Below are 19,344 nucleotides of genomic sequence, written 5' to 3' on the forward strand. Positions count from 1 at the left end.
CGACTTCCGGTGTCACAACATAGTGAATGGACGAAAGTTTTTCTCCCCATCTCCCAAATGCCATGCATATTTGTATGGACTTTTGTCTTGTCTCCTCTTACTTCCCTTTTCTCTAAACTAAAAGTCCCAAATGCTGTAATCTCGAAAGGGTTGCCCTTTCATGAACCTTTTTCCAACTCTACAATAAGTGGCATAAATTTGCTTTAAACGTATGGTGTGGATGTGACCCAAGACTGACTAGATTCGTTGGGATCCACTTTTGAGAAAACACACATTGCATCAACCTCTGTTGCTGGTCAATATTTTCAAAGTCTTTTCTGAGCACATGACTGATGACTGATTCACAAAGGCAGTTTGGGTCCTCAGGTATAGTGAGAAGCAAGGAGGTCAAACCGCCTTGTTTAAAGGCAACTTTCCTTTGCGGGGTGAGGGGGAACAGGGGAGAGTTTTACTCTGAATATATTCAGGACTAGGGACTGAGGAGAAATGCAATCCAGTTTGCATTCAAAGGCCAACCTACCTGATTTGCAGTTTTTGAAACAAAACATGCTGACAGGCAAAATTGTCCTTCGAAATCTGCAGTCATCCAGATTTCGCACATGCAGTTCTTTCCAACCAAGTAAGGTGTACAAAAAAATGCATATATTAAGATGTGCCTAAAATTGCAGATATTACTGAAATACATACAAAATGCATTGCATAAGGTAAATATTTCTTTTCTTTTCTTTCTTTCTTTCTTTCTTTTTTGACAGAATAGTCAAAACTGCATTCAATGTGCATGAAAATTCTGCTGAATTTTCTCAAGGACTTCTTTTTAAAATAAATAAATCAGCAAAGTGATGTGGTAAAGTGGGAAACTGAATTCAAGAGAGCCAGAATGCGAAAGTGATATCAACAGATTTGCATATCCCTTGTCAGGAATGTAAGGCATGGTCTTTTCTGACATGCTTCATGGCATTTTTTGAAGTGGGTTGGGTCCCTCTTCTTTCTTAAGAATAAATCACTGACTAATATTTATATAACCTTTCCTGCTCCAGTATCTCAGAAATTTATCCCCCAGGAACAAGGAAGTGGGACTTCTCTGTTCGATCGAGGAAGAACCTAGCAAATATTTCCTCTTGGCCTAAACCAACCTGAGGTTGCTGTGTGTGTTTTCCCTCATCCCGGTCTCATCAAGAACCTGCCCACACCTGATAACCAGAGACTATAAAAGTACTAGGCACCTAGCAAAATCCACAGCCAGGAGCTGAGCACAGCAGGTGAGGCTTAGCACCTTTTTCTTGCTGCTGAGGACATGGCAACGCCCAGCTTCCCACACATAGGAAGTTAGCCATGTCCATTAATTTCAATGGGTCTACTCTGAGTAGGAGTAACACAGGCGACAAGCCTTGGTCCTATTTATTGCATGTATATCCCACCTTTTCCTCCAAGGAGCTCAAGGTGGTGTATATGGTTTTCCCCCTCCTCAATTAACCCTCACAACAACCCTGTGAGGTAGGTTAGGCAAGGTGTGGATTGGAACCTTGGTCTCTCCCAAGTCCTAGTCCAGCAGTCAACCACACTGGCTCTCTCCTTTGCCTTCGTTGGAGCGACTTTTGTGGGGTTTTAAAAGAACGTTTTTATTATTTCCCCTACTCAAAACCCACCCTTTCCTCTTTTATTTTGCAGAGATGAAGCGAGCCCTTTCTCTCCTGAGCCTCTTAGTGGCCTTTGGATTCCTGCCAGCATCCGACTCTTCCTCAGAAGGTAACACAACAAATCCTGTGACTCTTCCAAGGGTGGGAATATTTCTGGTGGGAAGCTGGAAAAGGAATGTAATCGAATAATTATTTTCCTTTATTTTAATTTCACAATATCTATATACTCCATGATTGCTCACAGCAGCCCACAAAAAGAGCTTTTGAAAGTATGTGTGTGGAACTCATTTCTAGGAAGTTGCCTTTGATTTTTCATATAATCACAGAATTGTAGCTTTAGAAAGGGCCCAAAAGGTCACGTCTTGTAGAGTTCATGCATTGTTTTGGGGACATGAATTTATGAAAATCTTCAAGGAGATCCATGATTGATTGGGTTGGGGAGGGTGCCTCTCTGAACCTCTTTTCTGTCAAAACCTGGTATGTGGATAGGAACCAACCTCCAAGAGGGCATCTCAGCTTAAGGCCTGTAAATAGCCACTCGCCTTTGGTGAGTTGAGAGTATTTTCAAGGTGACCAGGAAAGGAGATTTTTGTTTTATTTTTTATGTTTGGTCCTGTGGAACAGGCTCTCAAAGTGTGGTGCAAATGATTTGACATGCACATTTATGGGAAGGCTGGGCTGGTGAAAAATGCCAAGGTGGTGGGGTGGAGAATTTTTTGTAAACTGAATTGGCCAAGATTGTCCTGGATAGTCGCTGCATCATGCCATCTGTGTACCTTGCTGCTGAAATTTGATTGCCCTGGTTTGGACTTGGGGCCCTTTGAGCTGATGTTTTTGGTTCTCTCTTTTAAAGCGTTGGCCTCTGAGAAATTGACTGGTCCTGACATTTTATTCAGCATCAACACAGCCAAGCGGTTGGTGGATCAAGCATACAAGTTGTACCGGGAGAGGTGAGCTTCCTTCATGTAAATCTGCATTAAATCTTCCCTCCCTCCCCTTTCAGTCATCATTAGTGGAGTACGCCCCTAGGGTATATAAGTACATAAGTACATACAATTAAAGGGACGCGGGTGGCGCTGTGGGTTAAACCACAGAGTCTAGGACTTGCCGATCAGAAGGTCAGCGGTTCAAATCCCCATGACGGGGTGAGCTCCCGTTGCTCAGTCCCTGCTCCTGCCAACCTAGCAGTTCGAAACCACGTCAAAGTGCAAGTAGATAAATAGGTACCACTCCGGCAGGAAGGTAAACGGCATTTCCTTGCGCTGCTCTGGTTTGCCAGAAGCGGCTTAGTCATGCTGGCCACATGACCCAGAAGCTGTACACCAGCTACCTTGGCCAATAAAGCGAGATGAGCGCCGCAACCCCAGAGTTGGTCACGACTGGACCTAATGGTCAGGGGTCCCCTTTACCTTTACATACAATTAATCCAATAAAAGTAAAAATATTAACAAGACATTATGATTTTTATGAATGGATCCCCAATATCATTGTATTTATCCATGCACAATCTGCATCTAAAAGCAATCCATTCATATATTGCTGGAGCTGACATAGCATCATTAACAACAAAGAACTTTAGAAAGAGCATGCAGAGGTACCTTGGTTTTCGAACCTCTCCGTTGACGAACATTTCGGTTTGCGAACACGCCTCGGAAGTCGAACGTGCCACACAGTTTCCTCTGAGTGCAAGATCCTGAGGTCTAGCTGTCGGCTGTTGACTTTTTTAACATTTCAGAAGTCAAATGGTCTTTGGGAACGGATTATGTTCGTAAAACTGAGGTACCATTGTAGTTTAAAAAATAAAACCGAAGGGAGCAAAACGGCAACAGCAACCCAGCGAGTAAGGGTCACTGCATAAACTTGCCAGTTGCTGGAAACCACAAGAGAGGAGGGGGCTCTTGAGCTTGCATCCTTCTAGTGGGTTTCTGGGTGGAACAGGATGCTAGACTAGTTGGGCTATTGGCCTGATCCAGCAAAGCTCTTTTAGGTTCTTAGGTTCGCCATTAGGAAGGCTTGCTGTGACACTTCTGAGCACTTTCTGCTAAGGTCCCCTGTCTCCCTGCTGCCATCTCCTCTGTGCTTCTCTTTCCAGAGCGAAGGAGAACTTGAGAAACCCCCATCTCACCCCCTCCGACTTCTTGAGACATTTAAAGGAACCGGTGGCGGGGACCAGGACTGCAATCCGGGCGGCGAGTTACATGGAAACGGCGTTGGATCTCCTGAGGCAGAAACTGCAGAAGGTCTGGCACCGTCGGTTCAACATCACAGGTATTGTGAATCCCTGGGCGAAAGTTTTAGCACAGTGGTGGTGGTGGTGAACTTTCAGCCTGGTTTAGCCAAGCCACACCCACTTTACCTGAGTCAGGTAAAAGCTGGCCAAAAGGGGGGTTTGAAGGCACCGCTGCTCAGCTGATGGTCGGTGCCTGCAAACCGCTGACTCTTTGCTTGTGCAGCTTGATTTCAATCCAGAATGTGGCAGCTAGACTGGTGACTGGGAGTGGCCGCCGAGATCACATAACACTGGTCTTGAAAGACCTACATTGGCTCCCAGTACATTTCCGAGCACAATTCAAAGTGTTGGTGCTGACCTTTAAAGCCCTAAACGGCCTTGGCCCAGTATACCTGAAGGAGCGTCTCCACCCCCATCATTCTGCCCAGATGCTGAGGTACAGCGCCGAGGGCCTTCTGGCAGTTCCCTCGTTGTGAGAAGCAAAGCTACAGGGGACCAGGCAGGGGGCCTTCTCGTTAGTGGCGCCTGCCCTGTGGAGCGCCCTCCCATCAGATGTCAAAGAGATAAACAACTACCTGACATTCAGAAGACATCTTAAGGCAGCCCTTAACGTTCAGGGATGTTTTTAATGTATGACATATTAGTGTGTTTTTGGTCTTTGTGGAAGCTGCCCAGAGTGGCTGGGGAAACCCAGCCAGATGGGTGGGGTACAAATAATAAATTATTATTATTATTATTATTATTATTATTATTATTATTATTTCAAACCACACTGGTAAATGATGCCCTTGTGATGTCAGGTGACTGACAAGTGGGCAGCCTTACCTCTCATACTTGGTGGGGTGGGTTAGACTGCTGAAGGTAGTTTCTCATTGAAATTTGCTTCTAAGACAAAAGCCATTGCTTTTCTTCCCCTTATCTTGTTTAGATGTGCTAAGCATCCAGCAGAAAGATATGATCACCAGAGCCACTGGCTGTGACTATCTCATCCGCCCAGTCCGGTGCCCACAAAACAGCCCTTATCGGACCATCACAGGAGAATGCAACAATCGGTAAGGAGGAGCTGGCTGGAGAAGGGTTTTATTTGGGGTGCAGGCAGGTCAAAGGTTCTCCCTCATCTGAGGGGAAATACCACTCTTACCACTGGTAAGAGCTGGAGAGGTCATCTGGGAACCTGGGCCAAAGGAAGGCGTTGAAGGAAATTAGAAAAAGGACACCAAAATGATCAAGGGCATGGAGTGGCTTCCCTGTGAAAAAAGGTTGCAGTGTTTGGGATTTATTAGTTTAGGGAAAAGGCAAGTAAGAGATGACATGGTAGGAGTTCATAAAGTCATGCGTGGCATGGAGACAGCAGACAGAAGAAAGATTTTTCTCCCTCCCTCATAATACTAGAACTCACAGCCCTTCCATAAATATGACCGTTGGAGGATTTTCTTTTATCTGTCCTGAATCTCCCAACATTCATTGGAAGTCCATGATTTCTAGGGTCACGAGAGATGGCAAAAAGCTTTTCTCTCCCCACTCTCCCCATGCAGATCCTCATCTCTCAGAGCAGGCATTTAAATATGTCTCTTGATATGTTCATAACTGCCCAGAACTTTGCTGCTACGCCACATTCAGAGGTGGACAGAAATGGTGCGTGGCTAAGTTCTGGCCTGCATGTGATTTCGAGGAGTGCAGATCAGCTCACCTTGGACTGGGATTTGCAAAGGTTAATCCCTTGAAGCATGCCTGCCTCCAGAAGAGCCTTCACGTATGGGGCAGAGTTCCAAACTAATGCGCTTCTCCCCCCGCTCTAGGAAGCACCCTCATTTTGGTATGTCTAACCATGGCTATGCCCGCTGGCTCCCAGCAGAGTATGAGGATGGTGTGTCTCTTCCCAAGGGTCTCATCCAGGGCCAGCTTTATCATGGACACCCCCTCCCACTGGTAAGAGCAGTAGAAGTCATCCTGGGATCCTGGGACAAATTGTAGAGAAACAGCCGTGTTGGGGGTGGGTTCGAAGAGGCGGCTGAGGTGGTGGACCAATCATTCGGGGTTTCTAGGGGGACAGCATGGTGTCTGTCACCACATGGACAACCCCTATAGGAGGAGATTACTCTCATTTGATACAGCAAATCCCTGCACACTCACCGAAATGAGATATTCTGCTTCTAGGCAATTTGAAGTTTGAGCCAATCACTTTTTAAAAATAAATACAGCTTTCATCGATTTATCGTAAACATATCTACGAACTAAGACATAACCGTACAGATTATAACAAAAACCATACACAGGGCATATTCCGTACAAAAAACAAATGACTGAGACGCAGCTTTTAAGATCAGTCTATATAGTCCAATCAGGACGCGGGTGGCGCTGTGGGTTAAACCACAGAGCCTAGGACTTGCCGATCAGAAGGTCGGCGGTTGGAATCCCCATGACGGGGTGAGCTCCCATTGCTCGGTCCCTGCTCCTGCCAACCTAGCAGTTCGAAAGCACGTCAAAGTGCAAGTAGATAAATAGGCACCGCTCCGGTGGGAAGGTAAACGGCGTTTCTGTGCGCTGCTCTGGTTCGCCAGAAGCGGCTTAGTCATGCTGGCCACATGACCCAGAAGCTGTATGCCGGCTCCCTTGGCCAATAAAGCCAGATGAGCGCCGCAACCCCAGAGTCGGTCATGACTGGACCTAATGGTCAGGGGTCCCTTTATATAGTCCAACCACAAGGAGGAGTGAGTCATGGAAGGAGTGCATGTACAACTCTCCTTATTTATATAATAAGAAAATGGGGACCAGTCTGTGTCAAAAATGTCTGATTTGGTTTCGCCCCAGACGACACATCAATGTCTGGCCAGGCATTCAGATAAAGTAATGGAACTGAATAGGAATTTTTGATACTTTCCCGTATTGGGCTATTACCAACATGGCTTCTAATAGTAACTAGTTTTTTAGAAATTGAATTCCATCCCCACTATACAATGGCCCAAAAGTCTTATTCACATGCCCTACAAACCCTCTAGTGCACTTCTTGGCAGTGGCATGAATGGCAGAGTGCTGCCACATGTGTGTGGTGTTGTTGCTTGCACATTGTTCACAGTTCCTCTTCTGGCTTCCCCTTTTGGAGCCAGAGCACTTAGCATTGAGGCTATACAAATTGAACACTCTGCATAATTCCCTCCGGTGGCCCTTGGGTGCTCCACCATAGGTACGGCAGGTATCCAACGAGATCATCGGCACCCCCAACGAGAAGATCACGGACGACCAGGAGCGCTCGCTGGCGTTCATGCACTGGGGCCAGTGGGTCGACCATGACATGGACTTAGCCCCCATGACTGAAACCAGCATCCAGAACCAGGATGTCCACTGCGACACCAGCTGCAACTATGCGCCCCCTTGCTTCCCGATTAAGGTAACGGAAAATTCGGTGTTAAGAGATTCTTAGGGTGAGACAGGTGTATGTGTTTTCCTGGCGTGGGGTGGAGTCAGGTCTTTTGCAGGCCCTCTGTCCCCTTTGGACTATTAGCTCCCAGCAGCCTTTGACAACATGGCACCGCCCAGGTGTGTGGGACTACAACTTCCATCAGCCAGCTCGACTGTGGTCCAATGAGCCTCAGCATTGTACAGGCATTCTGGCTGATGGGAGCTGAAGTCTGAAATATCCGGGTTACCACGTAGCTCTTGACACATAGCAAAATGCACATCACAAATGTTGGAAGGTTCAGGACAGACAGGGAAAAGTCCTTCTTCACGCAGCGTGGCGGTTAAACTGCGGAACTCCATCCCACATGAGACAGTGACGGCCATCAAATTGTATGGCTTTGAAAGAGAATTTCACAAATTCATGGAGGGGGAGGGCTATTGATGGCGACTAGCCATGATGGTGATACTCTGCCTACAAAGTTGGGGACATTAATGCTTCTGTATGCCAGCTGCTAGAAACCCCAGGAAGGGAGAGTGCTGTTCCTGTGCTCAAATCCTGCTTGCGGCCTTCCCTTGGAGGCATCTGGGTGGCCACTGTGAGAACAGGATGCTGGATTAGATGGGCCATTGGCCTGATCCAGCAGCCTCTTCTTGTGCTCTTACACATTCTTATCAGGTGTTTCCAAGAGTGGCCCACAAACTGCATTTGCCCACTAGCAGATTTGTGCCAGGGGGCTGAGTAGGCTGAGTTTTTTCTAGCAGAGCCCATGGAGGGAGGAGAAACGTGCTGCTGTTTGCATGGAAGGAACAGTTCCCTGGCCATCATATTGGCCAATGCCTGTAACATCACCTACCACCCTCCCACAATACTTGGATCAGTGGTGACATTTTCCTTTTTTAAAAAAACTTGTTGGGAGTGTGATTATTTTTCTTTCTGTCTTCTGGAATCTAAAAAACAAAACAAAACTTGGGCCAGTCACTGTCCCTGCACCTAACCTACTGCACAGGATTATTGTGGGGATTAACGAAGAAGGGAGAACCATGTCTACTAACTTGAGCTTCTTGGAGGTATAGATGCAATAAATAAAAAACAAACGAATTGTGGGATTGTTTCTTGCAGATCCCACCTGGAGACCCGCGGATTACAAAGCCAGGAGTCTGCATGCCTTTCATCCGGACCACCCCTGTTTGCAACCCCACGACGTTCATCCGTGAGCAGCTCAATTCCATCACGTCCTTTCTGGATGCCAGCATGGTGTATGGGAGTGAGGAGCCTTTGGCAAGAAGCCTCCGGAACCAAAGCAACTCTCTGGGTTTAATGGCGCTCAACCAGAACTTCACAGACGCTGGTTTGGGCCTCCTTCCTTTCGAGAGCAATTCAAACAGCATCTGCCTCTACACAAACAGAACTGCCAACATCCCATGTTTCAATGCAGGTATGTCTTTCCACCAGGGCATGGTCAGTAGCTGCCAGTCAGTGTAAACAGTAGTACTCTAGGTGACCAATGATAAGGTAACATCCTATGTTTTGATGGATCGGGGCATCAAGTGCTAGGCCAAATGCACACCATATGTTTAAAGCACTATGATATCACTTTAAACAGTCATGGATTTCCTCCCCCAAAGGATCCTGGGAAGTGTAGTTTATTAAGGGTGCTGAGAGTTGTTAGGAGACCCCTCTTCGTCTGCCAGAGCTATAATTCCCAGGGTTTCCCGTGAAGAGGGATTGATTATTGACTCTGCCTGTCATTGGCTCTGGCGCCACCTGCTGTTGGGCTCCCTGCCTTCTGCCCTACCAGTCTCCATGTGGCTTCACACAGCAATAAAAGAGTGTTAATTCATTTTCTAGCTTAATCCGCTTGAAATCAGAGGAATGGTTTCTTTAATTTTGCAGGGGATAAACGTGTCACTGAAAATCTGGGGCTGACAGCTCTCCACACCCTCTTTGTCCGGGAGCATAACCGACTGGCCAGGGAGCTGAAGGCGCTGAACCCCCACTGGGATGGGGAAAAGATCTTTCAGGAAGCTCGGAAGATTATTGGGGCACTGAATCAGGTATGGTGACAAATGAGCTCTTCCTTCCAGCTTCATTCAAAAAAGAGTTTCACTCTAACTTCATTCATGCCTTCAGGGAAGGTGCAAGGGAGGAATTTAATTTAGAGACAAACTCACAGAATTTGCACTTTCTGCAAGAATGTTCAAACCAAATTCTTTGCATTTCTCCAAATTTCACAGTGCAGTTCTCCAGCCAAGTGATGGGTACAAAAATGCATATTTTTTTTGGGGGGGGGGTAAAGTGTGCATTAAAAGGTAAATATTGGAGATAATAACAAAAAAGTCAACTCATTGGGAAACCAAGAGTACCCTGAGAAGAATTGGAAACCCCATGACCTTGAAGAAGCCAACAGCTGTAGAAAAAGGCACTGTCCCTTTAACTGCCAAGGAGGCAGGACCTCCAGGCACTTAGGGGGCAGGGCCTCTAGCCAGTGACTATCTGGCCAGGCTATAAAACTGTCAGTTTCTCCAGGACCTTTGCTGAGACAACTTGGATGCCTGGGCTTAGCAGTCCTGTCCATGGTGCTGAACCCCCCCTCAGTCACTCTCCAAGGTCCTGAGCTGTTTGGAAGAAAGGGCTGGATGTACATAACAGTTGCATCTTAACGTGAAAGTTTGGTTTCAAGGCTTCTGCATATACATGAAAATCGCATATTCCCAAACACCCCTCATGGTTAGTGGGTGAGGGGGAGAGAGACAGAATCCCTTGTGCTTTCAGATCCTGTGTGCCAAGTGGGCCTTACCCAGCAAGTGAGTCAGAGAGCTTAAAAGCTCTTCAGGTAACACAAACAGACCCATTGCGAAAAGCTCTCTGCCTTGCTGGGATTGAACTTGGATGATTTCAACCAGCCTGCCTTCAACCACATTGGGTTGAAATAGCACAAGTTAAATGTGTGTAAGATGCGGTTGTACTGCATATGTAAAAATCATGTCTGAGATGTAACTCCAGTTGCTCATATGAGTCCCATATTAGCCTGACCTTGTGTAAGTTCCCGGAGGTCAGGGACTCTCTTTGTTTCACTTCAGACTTTGTAAAGTGGCCACTAAACACCCATAGCCACACACTTGCACACACACACACATTGTGTTCATTTCTATACAATTTTAATAAATAAAAATAGTAATGCTTGTGGAAACTTAAAGCTGGACAGAAGCTATGTCTTCATTAGAGGACAATTTTCACTCTGGAAGGCTAGGGTGGTTTACTTAATTGTTGTTAATTTGTAACTGTTGTTTAAGTTTGAAATCAATAAAACATATTTTAAAAAACAAAAAATAACAGTGGCGTCTTTCCTGGTTTGGTTGCAGGTGATCACCTTCAGAGATTACCTGCCCCTTGTTTTGGGCAATGAGATGAACAAGCAGTTGCCTTTGTACAGAGGCTACAATGACTCTGAGGACCCCACTGTCTCAAACGTGTTCTCCCTGGCCTTCCGGTTTGGACACGGTTCTGTTCCCCCATTTGTGCCCCGCCTGGACCAAAACTTCAAGCCCCTTGTCCCATATTCCAATGTCCTCCTTCATCTCACCTTCTCTGCTTCATGGAGAATCGTAATGGAAGGTAATGCTTTTGTTCCTTGTCCTGCGGGGTTCTTGGGCCGTCTGGGAAACAGAAATCTCCTGGGAACAAAGTAAGGGCAAACAGGGGTCATGAAGAACTTTCTATATAAGGTTGTTCCAAGCTGGAAAGTGTGCAGAAGAGGGCAGACAAGATGATGATGGGTCTGGAAACCAAGCCTTGTGTGGAACAAGTTGAGGGAGTTGGGTATATTTAGCCTGGAAAAGAGAAGACTGAGAGGAGATATAATAGCCATCTTCAAATATCTGAAGGGTTGTGGCATGGAAGATGGAGCAAGCTTGTTTTCTGCTGCTCCAGAGGGGACCAATGGAGTCAAATTGCAAAAAGGATATTCCGACGAAACATTAGAAACAAGTTTCTGATGGTAAGAGCTTTTCAACGATTTTGTGTTTTTTTAAAAAAGATATTTATTAAAGGTTTTTAACAATATAATCACCAAGCACATAAAATACCATCACCAAAGTACAACAAACAAAGAAAAACAGAAAAAAGCAAAAAGGTTAACATAGACTAGAAAGAAAAAAAACAAATATACAATAAAATCAGATGTCCGAAAACCATATTTCCATAACCTTTTGGACTTCCTCACATCTCCCATTCCTGCGTTCCCAATTATAAAATTATAGGCAGCAATTTATCACCTTGTTTCAACTTATTTTGTAATTTTCAAGTATTATGTCTCCGACTTTAGATATTTTTGTCAAATACTTAAATACTTAATTTAGACATAATGTTATTCCAAACTTCATCTTTTTCTTAAACCTCACTTATTCTCATGTTTCTTTCAAACTAAATTACTGATGCCGTGTTGTTTCCTATCCTGCATCTTCTTAACACTCATACAGTTTACAATGTTTTTGTAAATAGTCCTTAAACTTTTTCCAGTCCTCTTCCACAGCCTCTTCTCCCAGGTCTCGAATTCTGCCAGTCATTTCTGCCAGTTTCATGTAGTCTATCAGTTGCGTCTGCCATTCTTCCAGAGTGGGCAAATCTTGGGTCTTCCAATGTTTTGCGATAAGTATTCTTGCTGCTGTTGAGCTTTTCAACGATTTTGAAGGTGGAAAAACCGTCCCCTTTCCATTAAAAAATAAAAATAAAAGGACACCCTAAACCTTAGGTTGAGTGTTCCTCATCTTCAGGGCCACCACTACCTTTCTCTTCCAGGTGGCATTGACCCTCTTATCCGTGGCCTCCTGGCTGACCATGCCAAGCTGATGAAGCAGAACCAGATGATGGTGGAGGAGCTCCAGGAGCGACTCTTTGAGCAGCTTGAGCTCATCGGCCTTGATCTGGCATCCCTGAACCTCCAGCGGGGGAGAGACCATGGCCTGCCAGGTAGGAGAGCCTGTCCTGAAGTTTTTGACCCTGTCCATGGTTTCTTGTGCTAAGCAGTGAGTGAAGAGATCCAGGGTGGCTTGGTGAGGAGGAGAGTCAACAGGAGACTTAGGATTGCAATGCCTTTACAGAGATAGGAGTTGGGTGATTCCCAAGAAACCTGAGGCCTTTCTCTTAGGTATAATTGGACCAAAGGAATTTTTTAATTTGTTTATGTATGCTATGATGGGGGCAAGATTGTCCACGCACACAAATGGAAAGAAGAGGATGTCCCAATGAAAGAAGAATGAAGATGATGGAATATTATGAGATGGCTAGACTAGCTGTGAGAATTAAAGAACAGAATGAAGAATGAATTTTTTTTTATTGAAGAATGGAAGTATTTTGTAGCATATTTGAAAAAAAAAATATCATGGTTATGTTAAAATGTATGCAGGATTTGAAGAACAGCAGCAGATAAGAAGTGGTAGTTTAATAATTTATAATCAACACCGTATTTTGTAAGACGACCTTTTTTCTGAAAATTTTTAATGATAAATTGAGGGTCGTCTTATACACGGGTTAATATGCTGAGCAAGAGAGAGCTGGTGCTGCAGCAGTAGCAGTAGCAGGGAAATCTTGGAGAGGAGGCTGTTTACTCACTCTTCCCAGCTTAGGAAGAGTATTTGGTGAGTGCCAGTATGTGGTATATTACTGCACCAGTTCCGTCAGCCAGAATGGAGGATCGTCGAAAAGCTGCTCAACAGCTCAGTAAACTTACAAAAGAAGCTCACCAACTGTTGAGGGCTCCGAAAAATAGGGGTTGTCTTATACATGGGGTCATGTTATACATGGAAAAATCCAGTATATAATGGGTAAAATATAAGCAATATACCAGCTTTATAAAGAAAGAAAAGAACATAATGGAAGGGTGGATGGGAAGTCAGCGAATATGAAATAAATGTTCTGATGTTTGTTTAAAAGAATTTGTGAAATTTGAAAAGCTAATTTAAAAAAAAGTTTTTTAAAAAGGAGTTGAGTAGGCTGCAAGTTGAGCAGATGGGGGGGGTAGCCTAAGATGTCCAAATCCTTAAGCACATTTGAAGAAATAATGTCTTGAAGTGTTTAAAATCCCCCGTTAATATGAAGTGCATTTCCATTGCAAATGTATTATACAATCTGGAGAAATCCTCGATCTCCAAATACAGTTCATTCGTATTAGCGATCTCAGCAATTTATACACTTTTGTTGAACAATTCTAAGACAGATGCTTGATAAATGCATTCTAGCTTCAGAACAATCACCATACCGTTTGGTGTAAAAAATTGGTTCCCTTCAGTGTGTTGCACTGTGCCACACTGTGGTCAGTCACAAAGACATCCTTGTAGCAATACTGTCAGTACTGCGGAAGAACGTGTGACCACCTTTGCATTACAACAATGCACTGGTCCTCAACAGGTGGCTCAGGACTGGAGGTCCAATCTCAGGATAGTCCTCGCAGAGATGCCACTGCCGTTTTGTTTTGTGAAGAGAAGCAGCCCTCCTCCTGCTTGAAACTGGAACAGAGGCTGCTGGAAAGCTGTTCCTCCTTCAGTTATTTGTCTGGTGGCAGTAGTTGAGGAGGAGGGCAGGCTGGCTGGCAAAGGCCCTGCCTGAGGCAAGGAGGTGGCTAAGCAGCTGAGAGGAAACCGGTGTGGGGTGCGACACAGCATGATTCGCTCCCAGTCCCCGTCCTCTCCCTGCTCAATAGTCAGTGCAGACCATAATGAGCTGGATGAAGCATGGGTCTGATTTTTTGGAAGGCCCATGTTCCTAAGGAAGGCAATTCTTCTGAAATCCCCCCTTCTTTACCCCAGTCTCCTCTTACTCCCATGGCACTAGGCTGCTCTGCTTCCCATTAATCCATCCTCCAGCCAGACTAACAGCCCTTCCCTGCTTCCACCAGGGTACAATGCCTGGAGGCGGTTCTGCGGCCTATCAGAGCCCAGCGATGAGACTGAGCTCGCTGCCGTGATGGGCAATTCCCAGCTGGCAAAGAAGTTCATCGACCTTTACGGCACACCAGAGAACATTGACATCTGGATTGGGGCCATGGCTGAGCCCTTCGTCCCCTATGGGAGGGTCGGGCCCCTCCTGGCGTGCCTCATCGGGACCCAGTTCCGGAAAACCCGGGACGGAGACAGGTGAGCTGCTTGCCCTCTGAGGATCTCATTTCTCTTTGTGACAGCTTTGTGACAGAGCTTAGGGCGTAATTAGAACCCCGGTTCCCTTTTTAGGGAAGGGGATCTGCGAGGAGCAAGGAGGATGGTGGCCATTTTCTTGCAGGGCGCAGTGTGCCATTCTAGGAGTGCTGCAATCGACACAAGATAATATCACCAAGGCAACTATCTGTAAACAAACAATAAATGTCCATAAAAATGGTAAAAGTAGTTCCTTTCCTAAATAGTTTCTATCTTGAACAATAGCAAACACAGTAAATAAAGAGCTCACTTGTGATATACCAGTGGTTCAGTGCTTGGCTGTCATTCCAGTAATCTGATGTTTCGTTGCTAAAGAGCCTAGTCATCAAGCTTTGTAGTAAATAATATACAAGAGAAGATAGTATGTAAACGACTTAAAGCAGGGATATTTCTATCCCCATCTGCATGTTTCCATCAGGAGGAGCATAGAAAGAGGACAATGTCCTTCAATTTGTTAAACCTGGTTTAGTCTTTATTCCTGCATTTGCAATTCTTCAAGATAAAAGCTATTTTGGAAAGAGAAGAAAGGAGCACTGAACCATTGATATATTACAGGTGAGCTTTTTATTCACTGTATTTGTTTCAGGGCCAAACTGAGGGTGACAAGACTGAGAAGGAATGATGGGGACCACCCACCCCCCTTCTCCTGAAGCTTCCAGAGAAGAGGAAGGCAGTACTGAATTACAGCAGTGGTTTGAGGAAGGTCACAGCTCAGAGACAGGCGAACAGAAGAGTTGGGAGGTGTTGGGAGAAGAGAAGGGGAGACAGAGCAGCCAGCTGACACGTTATCACTGGAGAGCATTTCTGGCCCCCCTTCTCCCAGAACATGCCATTCATTGCAAGAGCAAAGGTCTCAGAGACAATTAGCCCCTGGGGGGCACCGTAAGCGGAAGTGCTGTTGTTAGGAAGGGAGGCGTTCAGTTGGAGCAACGCCATTAACGGGAGATAGACTGCATTCCTTTGTCTCTCACTGTGACGAGTAAACAAATTAGTAAGAACTCTTCTTTGTTTTTCTCTGCTTCTTGCCGCCACCATGGGAGGGATAGAATTCCCCGAAGCCTAACAGTTCGCTATTGTTTAAGATAAAAAATATTTAGGGAAAGAAGCTGCTTTTGCCATTTTTATGGGCGTTTATTGTTTGTTTACAGATAGTTGCCTTGGTGATATTATCCTGTGTCGATTGCAGAAGTCATTGTATCACCACCCTGTTCATTGTTTCATTCTAGGAGTGCTGGCATTGTTGGTACTTGACAAGGGCCCTCTATTGATCCCCAGAAACCCCCCAATTCTGTTCCTCCTTAGGATTGATAAGACCTATCTACTTCAGTGTTTGCTACTGGTAGCAATGCTCCCATCAGCCCCAGCATCGTACAGCCACCCTGGCTGGGGCTGATGGGAGTTGCAGTCCAGCAGCATCAGGAGGGCACCAAGATGGCAAAGGATGCTCTAAGCATCTGGCTGGCTGCTGCAGGAAACCAGGTGTGAGACAATGGGGCCTTTGGGCTCTTCTGGGGATCTCAGATAATGTTAGTGAAAACAGTTAAAAATACCAGAAGTCAAAAAACGTAGCAGGTGCATGGAAAGATTTCAAGGGGTGAGAGTCACATTTCTTCCTTGCCAACCTCGGAGTGGTGTGGGGTACATACCAGTGCTAAATAAGGCCAGAGGCAAAAGCGGTTGGAGACAGTGGGTGTGAATTTAACCTTTGTACAGTAGGCTACGCCGCAGCCATGCAAAACCCAGAGGCTTCTGCATGTGCTCATCTCCATCCTCCAGCCAGGCAAACAATCCAGGCATTCTCAGAGTTTGAGGATGAGACCCAGTCAGTTAAAATCCCTCCAGGGAGATGTAAAGCGGGGCATGACCTGGGAGCACCCTGAGAGCCAGAGAGAGAGGTCTAGAGGTGCACATCTGGCCTGTTGGCTGAGGACTGCCCACCTGTGATTTAAACCAGTGGTTCCCAAAGCGAGCAGTACCACCCCCTGCAGGGTGGCGGGATTCCCTAAGAAGCAAGGGGGCGGCAGGAGGGCATTGGAGGTGCAAATAACTAACCGATTTGGAAAAGCTGGTATCACTGGTTCAAGTTGGTCAGTTTTGTTGAATGAATTGAAGTCAATAGTTTTAACTGGATTTTAAGTAAATGTGCAATTAATTGTTACTGTTTTGAACTTCATTGTGTTATTATCTTATTTATAGTGGGGCACACAAACCACTACAGTGGTACCTCTAGATATGAACGGGATCCGTTCGTATCTAGAAGCAAACGTAACTAGCAACAGCACGTGCTTTTCGCCGCTTCTGCGCATGCACGTGACGTAATTTTGAGCGTCTGTGCATGTGCAAGGGGCAAAACCCAGAGGTAACACATTCTGTTACTTCTGGGTTGCCGCGGAGCGCAACTCAAACGCACTCAACCCGAAGTGCATTCAACCCGAGGTATGACTGTATTATGAATAACGATTTTTATAGGGTAGGGGGCGCTGGGGGGTGAGCTTGTGGAATAAAGCAGGAAGTAGCCCCCAAAAGTTTGGGAGCTGCTGGTTTAAAGGATAAAACCCGGAAGCGTTCGCTCAAATGAAACTGTCTTCTAGCATTGCTCACGTTAGAATACAGCCCTTGTTACCAATTAGACGGGGTTTGACGTCCCAGGACAAATGTCAACCAACCTCTTCCTCTGCCCTTTCCTCCTTGCTTGTTGCAGATTCTGGTGGGAGAATCCCGGGGTGTTCACCCCCTGGCAGCGGCGGGTTCTGAGTGGCGCCTCGCTCTCCCGCATCATTTGTGACAACACCCACATCCAGGAGGTGCCCCACGATGTTTTCAAGATGAACCACTACCCGAGTGATTTCGTGAAATGCCGCAAAATTGGAGGACTGGATTTGTCTGCTTGGAAAGAATAGACTGGCAGCAACAAGGGGAAGTTTTGGGGTGGGTGGGTTGAGACATTGCAAACCTGCCAGGTATCACAACCACTCCAGAATGCATAGTGACCTTCTTCAGGTCACAGAGTGATGAAAACTGACCTGTCTCCTGAGCGAGACTCCCAGTTGGGTTGGAGTTCAGATCCTGTAGATAGTGAATCATAGCATTGTTCAGTTGGCAGGGACTCCAAGGTTCATCCAGTCCAAACCCTTGCAATGTTGGAATAACAGCTGAAGCACCCCTGGCAGATGACCATCCAACCTCTGTTTAAAAAGCTGTAGTGAAGGACCTTTGTAGTCCACTGCCACAAACTCTCAAAATGCCTCTTTGCCACCTCTGGGCCAAAATCTGGGATTCATCTCTGCCATTCATATTTCCTGACATTCTGGGAAGGTGGTTTGGGCTCTGGGATGAAGGAAGGTCAGTTTGAGGTGGCTATTTGGGGTAGATTGGGGCTAAATCCAGCAATGACCATCCAAGGATTTGTGACACTCACATCTGCCCTTGGGATGTGAAAACAGCACAACCAGCCAGATATTTTAATTAAGCAAAATGTCACAAAATAGCAAGGTGGGTTTTTTTTTGTTCTTTAGAGTTCTTGACTAGGCAGAACTCAGAATCTGAACGCTTGCGCGCCCTTTTGCAACATTGTTGTTTGGCCTAGTGAAGTATTGCCCTGTGGATTTTCTGATGGAATGAGCCGTTCATCCGACTTTAAAATTTGCTCTTTTCTCTTTCCTTTCCATATTGTCACATAGCTGGATTTCGAAAGCTATGTGCAACACATATTCTGATTTCATTTCAGTGATTGTATAGGCACTAACCGGGAGGTGTATTTATTTTTTAATGACGGAGTTGTGAGACTTATCTGATCAATACTAATAAAAAAAAAACCAAACCCAGATAAATACATGAAACTGTAATCTGTGTCTCCAGGGTGACTGGTGCCCCTTGGGCGGAAGGCAGGGAGCCCAACAGTAGGTGGCACCAGAGCCAATGGCAGGCGCAGGTGACTAATTCTAGGCTTATCTTCATCTTCCTACTCTCTGCTATGTTCTATGAAGGCAACACTGAGACTAATCAGATGATAAAATAAAAAATTCCTTCCAGTAGCACCTTAAAGACCAACTAAGTTAGTTCTTGGTATGAGCTTTCGTGTGCATGCACACTTCGTCAGATACACTGAAACAGAAGTTGCCAGATCCTTCTATATAGTGAGAAGGTGGGGAGGGGTATTACTCAGAAGGGTGGTGGGAATGGGAGATTGGCAGATAGCTGAGATGAGCCTGTTGACGACTCTTAACGACTGTAATAGGTCTTACAGGAAAAGGCAAGGGGTGAGAAGGTGAGAAATGGCTTAGTCATGTATAATGAGATAAGAATCCAATTACAGTCGTTAAGAGTCGTCAACAGGCTCATCTCAGCTATCTGCCAATCTCCCATTCCCACCACCCTTCTGAGTAATACCCCTCCCCACCTTCTCACTATATATGACCAACACGACTACCTATCTGTAACTGTAATCAGATGATAGTCAGTGGCACCTTCAGGGCTGGTTGTAACAAGGCAGGCAGATGGGGGTGGGGGTGTTGGCCAAGGGGAGACCGAGGTGGTGGGGCAGTGCCCCACTTGCCTTAATGTATAATCCTCTACTGCTGTGCTTTCGGAACAAAGAGACACAGGAAGCTGCTAATGGCTCCAGACCCATAAGAACACAACAAGAGGCTGCTGGATCAGACCAATGGCTCATCTAGTCCGTCAGGTTTGTTCTCCTCAAGGAGGCTTGCCTGGCGAAATCATTATACATCTTTAGGTTGCTGTCAGGCAATAGCTTTGGCCTTTAACTCTCTGTGGCATTTTAGAGGTGGGTAAGATATTTTCAACATATTTCTTTTTTCCTTTTGGTTTCAATGTATCTACAGTATGTGGGTTTTTGTTTTCATTTTGTTCTGTCTGGTTGGCTGCTTT

At 45.7% G+C, this 19,344-nt stretch overlaps 1 protein-coding gene across 1 annotated transcript; it reads left to right on the top strand.

Annotated features, from left to right (window-relative positions):
* Positions 1-1,144: 1,144 nt before the first annotated feature.
* LOC308574431 (myeloperoxidase-like) lies at positions 1,145-17,408 on the top strand. Its single transcript, XM_081172256.1, has 13 exons — positions 1,145-1,259; positions 1,669-1,746; positions 2,491-2,587; positions 3,730-3,905; positions 4,796-4,919; positions 5,667-5,796; positions 7,052-7,255; positions 8,387-8,702; positions 9,161-9,321; positions 10,630-10,882; positions 12,065-12,235; positions 14,160-14,397; positions 17,156-17,408. Exons 2-13 carry the CDS (start codon positions 1,671-1,673, stop codon positions 17,352-17,354), a joined length of 2,145 nt encoding a protein of 714 aa, XP_081028382.1. The 5' UTR covers positions 1,145-1,259; positions 1,669-1,670; the 3' UTR covers positions 17,355-17,408.
* Positions 17,409-19,344: the final 1,936 nt, after the last annotated feature.

This window comes from Podarcis bocagei (assembly GCF_964188305.1).
Source record: "Podarcis bocagei genome assembly, chromosome: 15".
Taxonomy (NCBI): domain Eukaryota; kingdom Metazoa; phylum Chordata; class Lepidosauria; order Squamata; family Lacertidae; genus Podarcis; species Podarcis bocagei.

Excerpts from the sequence above, each read along its gene's own strand:
- LOC308574431 (XM_081172256.1), top strand. The coding sequence starts at position 1,671 with ATGAAGCGAGCCCTTTCTCTCCTGAGCCTCTTAGTGGCCTTTGGATTC. Across the intron at positions 1,747-2,490 it reads ATCCGACTCTTCCTCAGAAG|CGTTGGCCTCTGAGAAATTG; the intron begins GTAACACAACAA and ends TCTCTTTTAAAG. Across the intron at positions 2,588-3,729 it reads TACAAGTTGTACCGGGAGAG|AGCGAAGGAGAACTTGAGAA; the intron begins GTGAGCTTCCTT and ends TTCTCTTTCCAG.